At 44.3% G+C, this 16,202-nt stretch overlaps 1 protein-coding gene across 6 annotated transcripts in view; it reads right to left on the reverse strand.

Moving 5' to 3' along the window:
* robo2 (roundabout, axon guidance receptor, homolog 2 (Drosophila)) overlaps positions 1–16,202 on the reverse strand; it is a 705,158-nt gene that overhangs the window by 134,989 nt on the left and 553,967 nt on the right. For all 6 annotated transcript variants that reach the window (XM_052468006.1, XM_052468002.1, XM_052468004.1 and 3 more), the window contains exons 3-5: positions 13,789–13,946; positions 12,249–12,369; positions 11,820–11,958 (exon numbers count right to left, since the gene is read on the reverse strand). In XM_052468006.1, coding sequence (XP_052323966.1) covers positions 11,820–11,958; positions 12,249–12,369; positions 13,789–13,946 — 418 coding nt within the window. The remainder of the gene's footprint in view (positions 1–11,819; positions 11,959–12,248; positions 12,370–13,788; positions 13,947–16,202) is intronic.

The following is a 16,202-nucleotide window of genomic DNA, read 5'->3' on the forward strand; positions in this document are numbered from 1 at the left end:
CAGGCTGGGTCTACAGAGTTGAAGTGTTTGATACACAGGCTGGGCCCACAGAGTTGAAGTGTTTGATACACAGGCTGGGCCCACAGAGTTGAAGTGTCTGATACACAGGCTGGGTCTACAGAGTTGAAGTGTTTGATACACAGGCTGGGCCCACAGAGTTGAAGTGTTTGATACACAGGCTGGGCCCACAGAGTTGAAGTGTTTGATACACAGGCTGGGCCCACAGAGTTGAAGTGTTTGATACACAGGGCTGGGACCACATAGTTGAAGTGTTTGATACACAGGCTGGGCCCACAGAGTTGAAGTGTTTGATACACAGGCTGGGTCCACAGAGTTGAAGTGTTTGATACACAGGCTGGGCCCACAGAGTTGAAGTGTTTGATACACAGGCTGGGCCCACAGAGTTGAAGTGTTTGATACACAGGCTGGGCCCACAGAGTTGAAGTGTTTGATACACAGGGCTGGGCCCACAGAGTTTAAGTGTTTGATACACAGGGCTGGGTCCATAGAGTTGAAGTGTTTGATACACAGGGCTGGGACTACATAGTTTAAGTGTTTGATACACAGGGCTGGGTCCACATAGTTGAAGTGTTTGATACACAGGGCTGGGTCCACATAGTTGAAGTGTTTGATACACTGGGACTACATAGGGGCTGGGTCCACATAGTTGAAGTGTTTGATACACAGGCTGGGTCCACATAGTTGAAGTGTTTGATACACAGGCTGGGTCCACATAGTTGAAGTGTTTGATACACAGGCTGGGTCCACATAGTTGAAGTGTTTGATACACAGGCTGGGTCCACATAGTTGAAGTGTTTGATACACAGGCTGGGCCCACAGAGTTGAAGTGTTTGATACACAGGGCTGGGTCCACATAGTTGAAGTGTTTGATACACAGGCTGGGCCCACATAGTTGAAGTGTTTGATACACAGGCTGGGTCCACATAGTTGAAGTGTTTGATACACAGGCTGGGTCCACATAGTTGAAGTGTTTGATACACAGGCTGGGTCCACAGAGTTGAAGTGTTTGATACACAGGCTGGGTCCACAGAGTTGAAGTGTCTGATACACAGGCTGGGTCCACATAGTTGAAGTGTCTGATACACAGGGCTGGGTCCATAGAGTCGAAGTGTTTGATACACAGGCTGGGCCCACAGAGTTGACGTGTTTGATACACAGGCTGGGCCCACAGAGTTGAAGTGTCTGATACACAGGCTGGGTCTACAGAGTTGAAGTGTTTGATACACAGGCTGGGCCCACAGAGTTGAAGTGTTTGATACACAGGCTGGGTCTACAGAGTTGAAGTGTTTGATACACAGGCTGGGCCCACAGAGTTGAAGTGTTTGATATACAGGGCTGGGCCCACAGAGTTGAAGTGTTTGATACACAGGCTGGGCCCACGGAGTTGAAGTGTTTGATACACAGGCTGGGCCCACAGTTGAAGTGTCTGATACACAGGCTGGGTCTACAGAGTTGAAGTGTCTGATACACAGGCTGGGTCTACAGAGTTCAGGTGTTTGAAACACAAGGCTGGGTCAACATAGATATGACTATAATGAGTGCTGGACTGTGGGACCTGAGTTCCAAACTGTGCCTGTGCTGCTGCTGGAGATGTGAGTTTCTACAGTGCTACAGCAGTTCTATACCACACAGGGACTCGAAGATTTCTCAAACACTCATCTGTGTCACCTGAAGTGTCCTTGCTGTCTCACTGTGAGAGCTTCTTATCACCTGTGTGTGTGTGTGTGTGTGTGTGTGTGTGTGTGTGTGTGTGTGTGTGTGTGTGTGTGTGTGTGTGTGTGTGTGTGTGTGTGTGTGTGTGTGTGTGTGTGTGTGTGTGTGTGTGTGTGTGTGTGTGTGTGTGTGTGTGTGTGTGTGTGTGTGTGTGTGTGTGTGTGTGTGTGTGGTCAAGTATATGTGTGGTCAAGTGTATTTGTGGTGTCGTACTGAATGACTCAGTCCTTATCTGTCCTTGTGTGTGTGTGTGAGATGCTGTACAGATGCTGTACAGTAACAAGAATGAGTCAGTCTCCCAGGTTTCAGGTATGGGACTGAGGCCAGCTCTCTCTCTCTCTCTCTCTCCTCTCCTCTCCTCTCCTCTCCTCTCCTCTCCTCTCCTCTCTCTCCTCTCCTCTCCTCTCCTCCCTCTCCTCTCCTCTCCTCTCCTCTCCTCTCCTCTCCCTCTCATCTCCTCTCCTCTCCTCTCCTCTCCTCTCCTCTCCTGACTCTGACTGTGTGGCTGTAGCTCAGAGACAAGGTCCTCTCTCTCTCTCTCTCTCTCTCTCTCTCTCTCTCTCTCTCTCTCTCTCCTCTCCTCTCCTCTCCTCTCCTCTCCTCTCCTCTCCTCTCCTCTCCTCTCCTCTCCTCTCCTCTCCTCTCCTCTCCTCTCCTGACTCTGACTGTGTGGCTGTAGCTCAGAGACAAGGTCCTCTCTCTCCTCTCATCTGATAGACAGGGCAGAGTGATCCTGTTTCACAAACTTTGACTGACGCTGTACCTGAGCCTAATCCAAGCAGCCAGGTAACCTTTTCGATAGCTTGTCAACTGCAGGACGGAATCAATGAACCAGCCTTATCACTTCTCATCTTCTCTCTGTAGGGCTCTAGGGCAGAACTGTACTCCCTTGCTCCCTCTCCCCACTCCTTCCCCTCTTCTCCCCCCACAATGGTTGACTTGTCCCGTAGCTGTAGTCTGCTGTCAACCAACCACGCAGAGTGTAGTGCTATTACACCTAGACACTGATCTAAGACCAGTGATGTATTTATCCCCTAATGGTTTATGTTAGGGTTAGCTGATCCCAGTATATTGTCCTTGTCCTTTTCATAAACGTAAATTTAAAATGAGTCTATGATACTGCAACAGATTTTCTCCAAGGGGACAATGAGGGAATGAGGGGCCAATGAGGGCTGTGCACCCAGAGGGCTGCCATTACCCAAAGCAGCATGATAACCACAGCAAGGCATTTTAGGATTTGTCAGAGTGGTTTTGAACAGACGCTGAAACGTCTATAGGGAGATGTTGAAGATACAGCAGGAAAAACTCGAAAGCAAAGAACCACTCACTGACAGATGCCTGGCAGAGTGTTTGTGTGTGTGTGTGTGTGTGTGTGTGTGTGTGTGTGTGTGTGTGTGTGTGTGTGTGTGTGTGTGTGTGTGTGTGTGTGTGTGTGTGTGTGTGTGTGTGTGTGTGTGTGTGTGTGTGTGTGTGTGTGTGTGTGATAGAGACAAAGGGCACATGCTCTTTTTTTAATATATATTTTTTAACCCATTTTCTCTCCAATTTCGTGATATCCAATTGGCAATTGGTAGTTACAGTTTTGTCACATCGCTGCAACTCCCATACAGACTCGGGAGAGGCGGAGGTCGAGAGCCATGCGTCCTCCGAAGCACGACCCTGCCAAGCCGCACTGCTTATTTGACACACTGCTTTCTTTAACCAGGAAGCCAGCCGCACCAATGTTTTGGATGAATCACCGTCCATCTGGCGACCGAAGCCAAGCCCGCCTCAAAGAGTCGCTACAGCCGAATACACAAGGAAATCCCGGCCGGCCAACTCCTCCACTAACCCTGCGATGCAGTGCCTTAGACCGCTGCGCCACTCGGGAGGCCCCGTGTTCACATGCTCAAACTCTTTTTCCTCACATGAGATGAAGGAGACAGGCGCCATTTGAAGATTTTCCCATCAGAGATGAGGCTAAATGATCTATACACTTGGTACATTACAGATGACCTGCATCCACTCCCTAATTAAAGACACTGTATAGTGCTCTGCTATTTTCTGCTACAGTATGTCTTTCATTTAACTGGCTGACTTTATTTTGTAGGCACTCACAGTATAATAGATTCAGTCTATTGCCTTCACAGGATGACACACGTATACACGCACGCACGTACGCACACACACACACACACACACAAAATCAAATCAAATCAAATCAAATCAAATTTATTTATATAGCCCTTCGTACATCAGCTGATATCTCAAAGTGCTGTACAGAAACACACACACACACACACACACACACACACACACACACACACACACACACACACACACACACACACACACACACACACACACACACACACACACACACACACACGCACGCACACACACACATGAATACTAGATGTATCTATATCTATATATATATATAAGTCATAGAGACAGAAGCCGTAGCCTGCCATGTTTTTTTCTGCTGAGTTGCGGATCTGAAGAATGACAGAAAACTGAGGGTCAACATTGCTGCTCCTCTCTAACGACACCGTCTAACAACACACTCGAACAACACTGTCTAACAACACTGTTCTAACAGCACTCTCTAACAACACCGTCAAACAACACTGTCTCTAACAACACTCTCTAACAACACTGTCTAACAACACCGTCTAACAACACTCTCTAACAACACTCTCCAACAACACTCTCTAACAACACTGTCTAACAACACTGTCTAACAACACTCTCTAACAACACTCTCTAACAACACTGTCTAACAACACTGTCTAACAACACTCTCTAACAACACTCTCTAACAACACTGTCTAACAACACTGTCTAACAACACTGTCTAACAACACTCTCTAACAACACTGTCTAACAACCCAGTCTAACAACACTGTCTAACAACACTCTCTAACAACACTGTCTCTAACAACACTGTCTATCAACACTGTCTCTAACAACACTGTCTAACAACACTCTCTAACAGCACTCTAGTAACATCGTCTAGCAACATTGTCTCTAACAACACTGTCTTTAACAACACTGTCTAACAACCCTGTTTCTAACAACACTGTCTCTAACAACATCTTCTAACAACACTGTCTCTAACAACACTGTCTATAACAACACCTTCGAACAACACTGTCTCTAACAACACTGTCTATCTACACTGTCTCTAACAACACTGTCTAACAACACTCTCTAACAGCACTCTAGTAACATCGTCTAGCAACATTGTCTCTAACAAGACTGTTGAACAGCACTCTCTAACAACACCCTCTCTAACAACACTGTCTAACAGCACTCTGTAACAACACTGTCTAACAGCACTCTCTAACAACACTTCTAACATCACTGTCTAACAACACCGTCTTTAATTTAACAGCCCTGTCTATCAACACTGTCTAACATCCCTGTTTCTAACAACACAGTCTCTAACAACACTGTCTAACATCACCATCTTTAATTTAACAACACTGTCTAATAACACTGTCTATCAACACTGTCTACCAACACTGTCTAACAACCCTGTTTCTAACAACACAGTCTCTAACAACACTGCCTAACAACATCATCTAACAACACTGTCTATCAAAACTGTCCAACAACCCTGTCTTTAACAACACTGTTTCTAACAACACTGTCTCTAACATCACTGTCTAACAACACTGTCTCTAACAACACTGTCTCTAACAACACTGTCTTACAACACTGTCTCTAACAAGACTTTCTAACAACACTGTCTCTAACAACACTGTCTCTAACAGCACTCCCTAACAACATCATCTAACAACACTGTCTCTAACAACACTGTCTAACAGCACTCTCTAACCACACCCTCTCTAACAACACTGTCTAACGGCACTCTTTAGCAACACTGTCTCTAACAACACTCTCTAACAAGACTGTCTAACAACACTGGCTCTAACAACACTGTCTATCACTCTCTAACAACACTGTCTAACAACACTGTCTAACGACACCGTCTTTAATTTAACAACACTGTCTATCAACGCCGTCTATCAACATTGTTTAACAAAATCATCTAACAACACTGTCTATCAACACTGTCTAACAACACTTTCTAACAACCCTGTATTTAACAACACTGTCTAACAACACTGTCTTTAACAACACTTTCTAACAACCTTGTCTTTAACAACATTGTCTAACAACACTGTCTTTAACAACACTGTCTAAAAGCACTGTTTTTACAGGATTAAAACACATATTTACAGGATTAAAACATGGTATACACTGTCCAACAAAATGCTTACTTGCATGTTCCTTTTCAACAATGTAAAAACAATAAGACATAATACAAGGTAAGAATAGGAACTTAAAGTAAATAGCTCAGTAGAATGACGTCACCCACCACACCTCTGTAACACACACACACACGCACACGTATACACGCATGCACGCACATACACACACACACACGCACACGCTCACACACACACACACACACACACACACACACACACACACACACACACACACACACACACACACACACACACACACACACACACACACACACACACACACACACACACACACACACACACACACACACACACACACACACAAATATGAAGAAGCACACACACACACACATGCAGAGACAAAGATATATTAGAAAGGACAGGATGGATATTGAAAGGCAGTGTGGGGTATTGGGGGGCTGTAGCTCTGGGGTCGGGGGACTGACAGGCTGAATACAGATGGGCTGCTGGGGTGGTGGGATTCAGATAAGAGGAGGGCACAGGGGTCAGAGGGAGGGAGAGAGAGAGAAGGAGAAAGGGATTTGGGCCACACAGAGAGAGCTGGGAGATGAAACACACCCTGTCCAAGTCCGTTCTCTGGGATTTGGGGCTCGCTATAGTTGATTCTTCTGAATCTCTCCCGCCTGGAAAAAATTAGCTTTCTGTTCCTCCCATCCTGGCTCGCAGATGTGGCAGACTGATTTCCATGAGCTCCGTCCTCTCCATATTACTGAATGATGTATAGAAACCTCCCTCTTCCAGCCATATGGAAGTTATACACAAGTTCCACAGATCTACAGATCTAGATCATACCGTATTTGTCTTATACCAGCGTTAAAGCTACCCTACTCTAATACAACAACATACACTACAACCTTGTATATGTGCTACTAAGCCTCTGTTGACCACCCTATCCCTGCTTTACCCCATGCCAGGACCTGTGTCTGTGTGCCAGTGTCTGTGTTTGCCTGAGAGGCAGCTAGAGCCACTGAGCACATTAAAGAGCTGTTTACTCAGCTGAGGCTCCAGCAATCATCCTTTGAAACACACACACACACACACACACACACACACACACACACACACACACACACACACACACACACACACACACACACACACACACACACACACACACACACACACACACACACACACACACACACACACACACACACACACACACACTGCTCTAGTCTATGCCAACAGGGCGGGTGGGGGGGGGGGGGCAGCAAGACATGTATAAAAGGGAGAGAAGGGGGATCTAATTGTCTTTCTTTCTGCAGCTTATCATATTAATAAGGACAGTGTAACCTTTTCTGATGAACAGTAAACAGTAGCCTCTCCTTACATCAAAGTGGTTGATCTTTTGGGATCTTTCATTTTCATTTCCTCCGTGGTGAGGACCAGCACTGACACACACACATGCACAAGCACATGCACACACACACACACACACACACACACACACACACACACACACACACACACACACACACACACACACACACACACACACACACACACACACACACACACACACACACACACACACACACACACACACACACACACACTAAGCCGACATGCACATCAGCCTTACCCACAAGCACAGGCACATACACACAGCATGGTTGCATCTTTCAGGGCTGGCTCTGGTTCTGGTGTCAGTGTTACATGTAGTGACTCCCTCTGTGTGGAATAATAGTGTTTAACATGATTTTTTAATGACCAGACTTTGAATATCCCTTTGAGCATGGTGAAGTTATTAATTACACTATAGATTACACTACAGTCACTACAAAGATACTGGCGTCCTTCCTAACTCAGTTGCCTGAGAGGAAGGAAACAGCAAAGGGATTTCACCATGAGGCCAATGGTGATTATAAAATTAATAAATCCTCTTAAGGATCCGTCCCCTTTTTTCAATTATCGCCTAAAATGACACACCCAAATCTAACTGCCTGTAGATCAGGACCTGAAGCAAGGACATGCATATACTTGGTACTATTTGAAAGGAAATACTTTGAAGTTTGTGGGAATGTGAAAATAATGTAGGAGAATATAACACGTTAGATCTGGTAAAAGATAATACAAAGAAAAAAACATTTTTGTACCATCGTCTTTGAAATGCAGGAGAAAGACCATAATGTGCTGTGTATGCTGTTTTTATGCTGTTCAATCCTAGAGGAAAACCTGGTTCAGTCTGCTTTCCACCAGACACTGGGAGATGAATTCACATTTCAGCAGGACAATAACCTAAAACACAAGGCCAAATCTACACTGGAGTTCTTACCAAGAAGACAGTAAATGTTCCTGAGTGGCCGAGTACCTTTTTTTACTTAAATCTTCTTGAATATCTATGATTAAATGTTGATTAAATGTTCAACAATCAATTTGACAGAGCTTGAAGAATTTTGATAAGCTAAATATGCAAATGTTATACAATCCAGGTGTGGAAAGTTCTAGGAGACCCCAGAAAGACTCACAGCTGTAATCACTGCCAAATGCGCTTCTAAAAGTAACGAGTCAGGGGTGTGAATACTTATGTAAATAAGATATTACTGTATTTCATTTTTAATACATTTGCAAAAATGTCTAAAAACATGTTTTCACTTTGTCATTATGGGGTATTCTGTGTAAATGGCTGAGGCGAAAAACATGAATTGAATACATTTTGAATGCAGGCTGTAGCAACAAAATGTGGAACAAGTATTAATAAAATAATATATTCTGAAGGCACAGAATGTATGTTGGTGGGAAATGAGTGCATCATTATCTGCAGGCAAACTGGAAGTTTGAGCTTTCAGTTTACACTGAGTTTCTGTCTGTCAGACAGGCAGTGTGTTTGATGTTATAATTGCAGATAAGCTTCAGAGTGGGGAAAGATACCGACTTCAATAAAACAACTGCTCTCCCAAAGACAACAAAGACAGCAGAGAACGTCCAACTTAAAATAATACACTCTTCACACATTCATCCAGTCTTCACACATTCATCCAGTCTTCACACATTCATCCAGTCTTCACACATTCAGCCAGTCTTCACACATTCAGCCAGTCTTCACACATTCATCCAGTCTTCACACATTCATCCAGTCTTCACACATCACACATCCAGTCTTCACACATTCATCCAGTCTTCACACATTCATCCAGTCTTCACACATTCATCCAGTCTTCACACATTCAGCCAGTCTTCACACATTCATCCAGTCTTCACACATTCATCCAGTCTTCACACATTCATCCAGTCTTCACACATTCATCCAGTCTTCACACATTCATCCAGTCTTCACACATTCATCCAGTCTTCACACATTCATCCAGTCTTCACACATTCATCCAGTCTTCACACATTCAGCCAGTCTTCACACATTCATCCAGTCTTCACACATTCATCCAGTCTTCACACATTCATCCAGTCTTCACACATTCATCCAGTCTTCACACATTCAGTCTTCACACATTCATCCAGTCTTCACACATTCATCCAGTCTTCACACATTCATCCAGTCTTCACACATTCATCCAGTCTTCACACATTCAGCCAGTCTTCACACATTCATCCAGTCTTCACACATTCATCTAGTCTTCACACATTCATCCAGTCTTCACACATTCATCCAGTCTTCACACATTCAGCCAGTCTTCACACATTCATCCAGTCTTCACACATTCAGCCAGTCTTCACACATTCATCCAGTCTTCACACATTCATCCAGTCTTCACACATTCATCCAGTCTTCACACATTCATCCAGTCTTCACACATTCAGCCAGTCTTCACACATTCAGCCAGTCTTCACACATTCATCCAGTCTTCACACATTCAGCCAGTCTTCACACATTCATCCAGTCTTCACACATTCAGCCAGTCTTCACACATTCAGCCAGTCTTCACACATTCATCCAGTCTTCACACATTCAGCCAGTCTTCACACATTCATCCAGTCTTCACACATTCAGCCAGTCTTCACGCATTCAGCCAGTCTTCACATTCAGCCAGTCTTCACACATTCATCTAGTCAGTCTTCACACATTCATCCAGTCTTCACACATTCAGCCAGTCTCAGTCTTCAGTCTTCACACATTCATCCAGTCTTCACACATTCAGCCAGTCTTCACACATTCATCTTCAGTCTTCACCAGTCTTCACGCATTCAGCCAGTCTTCACACATTCATCCAGTCTTCACACATTCATCCAGTCTTCACGCATTCAGCCAGTCTTCACACATTCAGCCAGTCTTCACACATTCATCCAGTCTTCACGCATTCAGCCAGTCTTCACACATTCAGCCAGTCTTCACACATTCATCCAGTCTTCACGCATTCAGCCAGTCTTCACACATTCATCCAGTCTTCACACATTCATCCAGTCTTCACACATTCAGCCAGTCTGCTTCAAAGGAGAACCGATAGACTGGAAACAAATACAACATGGGAATGTAATTATAAACACCGTGATCGTGAACATCTAATCATTCAGCTACCGTTGCTTCACATGTTCAGTACTTTCTCCTCCAAATATAACTGGACTTCAAAGGCAAGACACAGGAAACGAAGAAGCAACAGAGAAAATCGTGTTCCAGGATGTATCTTATGTTACTAAACTCATGAGTCTGTTAATTAATGTGTCATAATGAATAATATCTCATTTCCTGAACCAAAGTTACATCAAAGACATGAGCGAGTAAGTTAGTTGTGTCTATTTGGTCTGGCTCAGCTCATGAACCCTACCCTATGAACCCTGACCTTATCAGACACAAACAGAGCAGATAGCAGCTAGCCTTGACAAACGTCCATTAGTCTGTGTTCAATGTGGTGACCTTAGCAGTGAGTGACCCTAAAGTTGGACAGGCCAGTCTCTTTGAACCCTGGTAGTGACACAGCCCTGCTGTTGACTCTATGTGCAGTGACTGAGATACAGTGGGGCAGAGGGAGCAGAGGGCCAATAGAACACCATCACTGCTGGCACTAGTTGAAGAAAAGACATTTGACAAGAAGCAGAGTGGTACAGTATTCTGTATAAACTATGACAAATACACATCACGCAGGGCCGGTGTGACTCGCTCGGTTTTTCTCTCTTTCTCAGAAAGGGCGAACAGGTTTATTGTTGTGTCGTGCGATTGTGGGATTATGTGCCAAGGGCTCACCTGTACAACTGCACCTGAACACACACACTCCCAGGGTCATGTTCTCAGTTGGCACACATAGATACCCTGCCTATCTGTCTGTCCGTCTGTCTGCAGACTCCGGCCTCTGGTATGGACAATGAGACCGCTTTGTCTCCCTTGGCTGACCACTGATTGACAGACAGAGCTATGGGGGCACAGTGTGTTTGTCTAGCAGCTAGCAGGGTTACCCTGTGTGGTTAATGAGTGTTGTGAACAGCCTAATGGTCCTGTTTAATTCCTGCTGGCTGGCAGGCTGAGACGGGCAGGTGAGAGAGAGGGCTGGCAGCAGTCCTGTTTCTCCTGTAGAGTTATCATTAGACAGCGAGAGAGAGAGAGAGATAAAGAGAGATAGAAAGAGAGATAGAGAGAGAGATTCTGACATTTTCACTCGTCCTGAGTTAGTCTATGTAAACTACAGTGTGGCAGAGAAGAACAGGCTGGCACCTCAACTATACAGGATCAACCACTCAGTACTACTGATGGAGAAGTCAAAGGGGGGCCAAGGGACGACAGAGGTATTAAAGAATATACACTACCAAAAAAGGGATCACTTAGAAATGTCATTGTTTTTGAAGGAAAAGCAAATGTTTTGTCCATTAAAATAACATCAAATTGATCAGAAAAACATTGGTTGGTTTAATGGGTCTTACCTCCCACGGGGTACATCAACATCATCCTTCCTCCAGCGTACGTTGGGCTGGGGGTCTCCCTGCACCTGGCACCTGAACTCTACCCCCTCCTCCTCCAGGACCACCTGGTTGATGGGCCGACGCAGGAAGGTGGGACGCTCTGGAGAGACAGAGAGAGACAGAGAGAGACCGAGACAGAGAGGGGGAGAGAGAGACAGAGAGAGAGGGGGAGAGAGAGAGAGAGAGAGAGACAGAGAGACAGAGAGACAGAGAGACAGAGAGACAGAGAGAGAGAGAGACAGCAATAGTCATAGAGTAGTTCAGTTCAGTATAATGTAACATCGACTGTTTCAGTGGCTTACTGTACATGAAGGACTTTGTTTAATTAGTGGGTCATGAGAAAACATATGTAAAACGCATTTGAGAACACCGTCATACATTGATGCTTACCAAACACAGTCAGCTGAGCCGTCTCACTGTCTCTCTCTCCCACCATGTTTGTGCCAACACAGATGAACATGCCAGCATCACTCTTCCTGGTGTTGGAGATCATCAGCTTCCCTCCTCGGATCTGAGGACACAAGGAAACAAGTTGATCTACATACCTCACACGGGCCTATGACCAGGGGGTGGTTAGTAGTTAGTGTCTAGTTAGTAGTACATGGTTAATTAGTAGTACATGGTTAGTTAGTTTGTAGTTACATGGTTAGTTAGTTTGTAGTTACATGGTTAAATGTAAATGTTAGTTAGTATTATATGGTTAGTTAGTAGTACATGGTTAGTTAGTTAGGCTAGTTAGTATTAAGTGGTTAGTTAGTTAGTTAGTAGTACATGGGTAGTCAGTAGTACATGGGTAGTTAGTTAGTAGTACATGGTTAGTAATTGTTAAGTTGTTAGTTCGTATTATGTGGTTAGTTAGTAGTACATGGTTAGTTAGTTAGTAGTACATGGCTAGTTAGTATTATGTGGTTAGTTAGTAGTACATGGGTAGTTAATAGTACATGGTTAGTTAGTATTATGTGGTTAGTTAGTAGTACCTGGTTAGTTTGTATTATGTGGTAAGTTAGTAGTACATGGTTAGTTCGTTAGTAGTACATGGCTAGTTAGTACTATGTGGTTAGTTAGTCGTACATGCTTAGTTAGTTAGTAGTACATGGTTAATTATTTTTAAGTTGTTAGTTAGTATTATGTGGTTAAGTAATAGTATGTGGTTTGTTAGTAGAACATGGATAGTTAGTATTATGTGGTTAGTTAGTCGTACATGGATAGTTAGTACTATGTGGTTAGTTAGTCGTACATGCTTAGTTAGTTAGTAGTACATGGTCAGTTAGTATTGTGCGGTTAGTTAGTAGTACATGGGTAGTTAGTTAGTAGTACATGGTTAATTATTTTTAAGTTGTTAGTTAGTATTATGTGGTTAAGTAATAGTATGTGGTTTGTTAGTAGAACATGGATAGTTCGTATTATGTGGTTTGTTAGTAGAACATGGTTAGTTAGTATTATGTGGTTAGTTAGTAGTACCTGGTTAGTTTGTATTATGTGGTAAGTTAGTAGTACATGGTTAGTTCGTTAGTAGTACATGGCTAGTTAGTACTATGTGGTTAGTTAGTCGTACATGCTTAGTTAGTTAGTAGTACATGGTTAATTATTTTTAAGTTGTTAGTTAGTATTATGTGGTTAAGTAATAGTATGTGGTTTGTTAGTAGAACATGGATAGTTAGTATTATGTGGTTAGTTAGTCGTACATGGATAGTTAGTACTATGTGGTTAGTTAGTCGTACATGCTTAGTTAGTTAGTAGTACATGGTTAATTATTTTTAAGTTGTTAGTTAGTATTATGTGGTTAAGTAATAGTATGTGGTTTGTTAGTAGAACATGGATAGTTAGTATTATGTGGTTAGTTAGTCGTACATGGATAGTTAGTATTATGTGGTTAGTTAGTCGTACATGGATAGTTAGTATTATGTGGTTAGTTAGTAGTAGTACTTACGGTGATCCTGTCCTCCTTGTCTTCGATGCGTACTTTGTCCTTCTTCCAGTAGGTGGTTGGTTCAGGGTGACCTCTAGGGGGGATACACTCCAAGATGGCCGGTTCCCCCGCTGCCACCACCACGTCTGTAGGGTTCTGTCTGAAGTCATCACGCAGCACTGAGAAGAAAGAGGGAGAGGAGAGAGGGAGGGTGAGCTTGGGGAGAAGACTCTGCAATGACAAAACACTTTATCTGATCAAATACTTAGCTAGGTGTCTCTGTGAACACTTTACGCAATGACTTGCAATGTCTGTGTCTGTGTGTGTGGTGAGTGCATGGGGGGGATCAGCCTGATGTGTATTAAACTGAGATGTTAAATATCATCTGACTGGTCTAGCACAAGTAGCAGCTGATTGGAGTTAATGGAGGTCCCAGCGGAGGCAGGAGTACAGGAACACACAGAATAACCTGAAGCATGGTGTCACTCACATCACAGAGCTCACAGGAACACACAGAATGCCCTGAAGCACGGTGTCACTCACATCACAGAGCTCACAGGGGCGCAGCACTGCTCAGTACCATGGGCATAGTACACACACACACACTGACCATGTGCGGTCTGGCAAACAATGTTCCCCTCTATCTAATCCCTCTCAGGTAGCCCTTTCGTCACACAGATCCCCTCTCAGCCTGTGTAGTGTTCTGTCATACACACAGAACAGGCCTGCTCATTATCAACCACACAATGGCTGCACATGTTAACAGTTGACAACACACCTCAACCCCCATTAGTTACTAGAGACTACACCAGTATCAGTGTCTTCTACACTGAGGAACACCTTACTAATATTGAGTTGCACCCCCACCCCCTTTTCTCCCTCTTTTTCCCTCAGAACAGCCTATATTCATTAGGGCATGGACTCTACAAGGCGTTGAAAGTATTCCACAGGGATTCTGGCCCATGTTGACTCCAATGCTTCCCACAGTTGTGTGAAGTTGATTGGATGTTCATCGGGTGGTGGACCATTCTTAATACACAAGGGAATCTGTTGAGCATGAAAAACCCAGTAGCGTTGCAGTTCTTGACACAAACCAGTACAGCTGGCACCTACTACCATACCCCATTCAAAGGCACTTCAATATTTTGTGTTGCCCATTCACAGTCTAAATGACACACATTCACAATCCATGTTTCAATCTAAAGGCTTAAAAATCCTTCTTTAAACTGTCTTCTCCCCTTCTACACTAATTGAGGTGGATTTAACAAATTACATCAATAAGGGATCATAGTTTCACCTGGATTCACCTGGTCAGTCTATGTCATGGAAAGATCAAGGTTTTGTATACATAGTGTATATTAGCAAATGTCATTGTGCTCTGCAGTGTTACAGAAAACAGTGAACCACTTAACAGATATAAAGAGATGCATCACAGAGAAAAGATGACCTTAAAAGCTCAGGCTGCTTGTTAAAGCCACAAACTTGGGATCATTCTAGAACATGCTGGGCGCACTCAAGCTGACATTTTCCTACTTAACCCAAACCAAATCCACAGAATTCCAAATGAGGAATTCCGTCATGTCGGGCGGTGATTCCAGCCTGTATCTGGGGACATGTGTGATGGATAAAAGAAGAAGAAGGGGATGTTTGAGGAGAGCTAAATTAAGGGCAGCACCACAGGTTCTTGTGCAAATTCCCTGTGGTGCTTGCCTGCACACACACACACACACACACACACACACACACACACACACACACACACACACACACACACACACACACACACACACACACACACACACACACACACACACACACACACACACACACACACACACACACACACACACACACACACACACACACACACACACACACACAGGGAGAAGGGGTTGGATTAGAGTGGTATAATAGGTCCCAGTGCGCTCCTCTCCTCTCCTCTCCTCTCCTCTCCTCTCCTCTCCTCTCCTCTCCTCTCCTCTCCTCTCCTCTCCCTCTGTTCTGTTCTCCTCTCCTCTCCTCTCCACTCCTCTCCTCTCCTCTCCTCTGTTCTCCTCTGCTCTCCTCTCCTCTGCTCTCCTCTCCTCTGTTCTCCTCTGCTCTCCTCTCCTCTACAAGGCCCACTAGGTCTGTTTATTTATTTATTTAGGAAGGGAGGGAGGGAATAGGGGGGAGGGAAAAAGCTTTCATCTCAATCTTCTAGGGGATGGAAACAGGGTACATAGGGGGACTTTTGTGTGACATGAATTCAAATGAAATCCTCTCAGACTGGGAGGAGAGTACACAAAGATAGCTCCTCTCTCTGGTTGGAGGGAGTGAGGGAGAGGGAGGGAGCAAGGGAGACGGATCGAGAGAGAGATGGATTGTGAGAGAGGTATAGAGCAGTGGCTACGGTGGGGGTCCCTCCTATTGTTGGTCCAGCTAGGATGCAGCAC

This window comes from Oncorhynchus keta, chromosome 18 (genome assembly GCF_023373465.1).
Source record: "Oncorhynchus keta strain PuntledgeMale-10-30-2019 chromosome 18, Oket_V2, whole genome shotgun sequence".
NCBI lineage: Eukaryota > Metazoa > Chordata > Actinopteri > Salmoniformes > Salmonidae > Oncorhynchus > Oncorhynchus keta.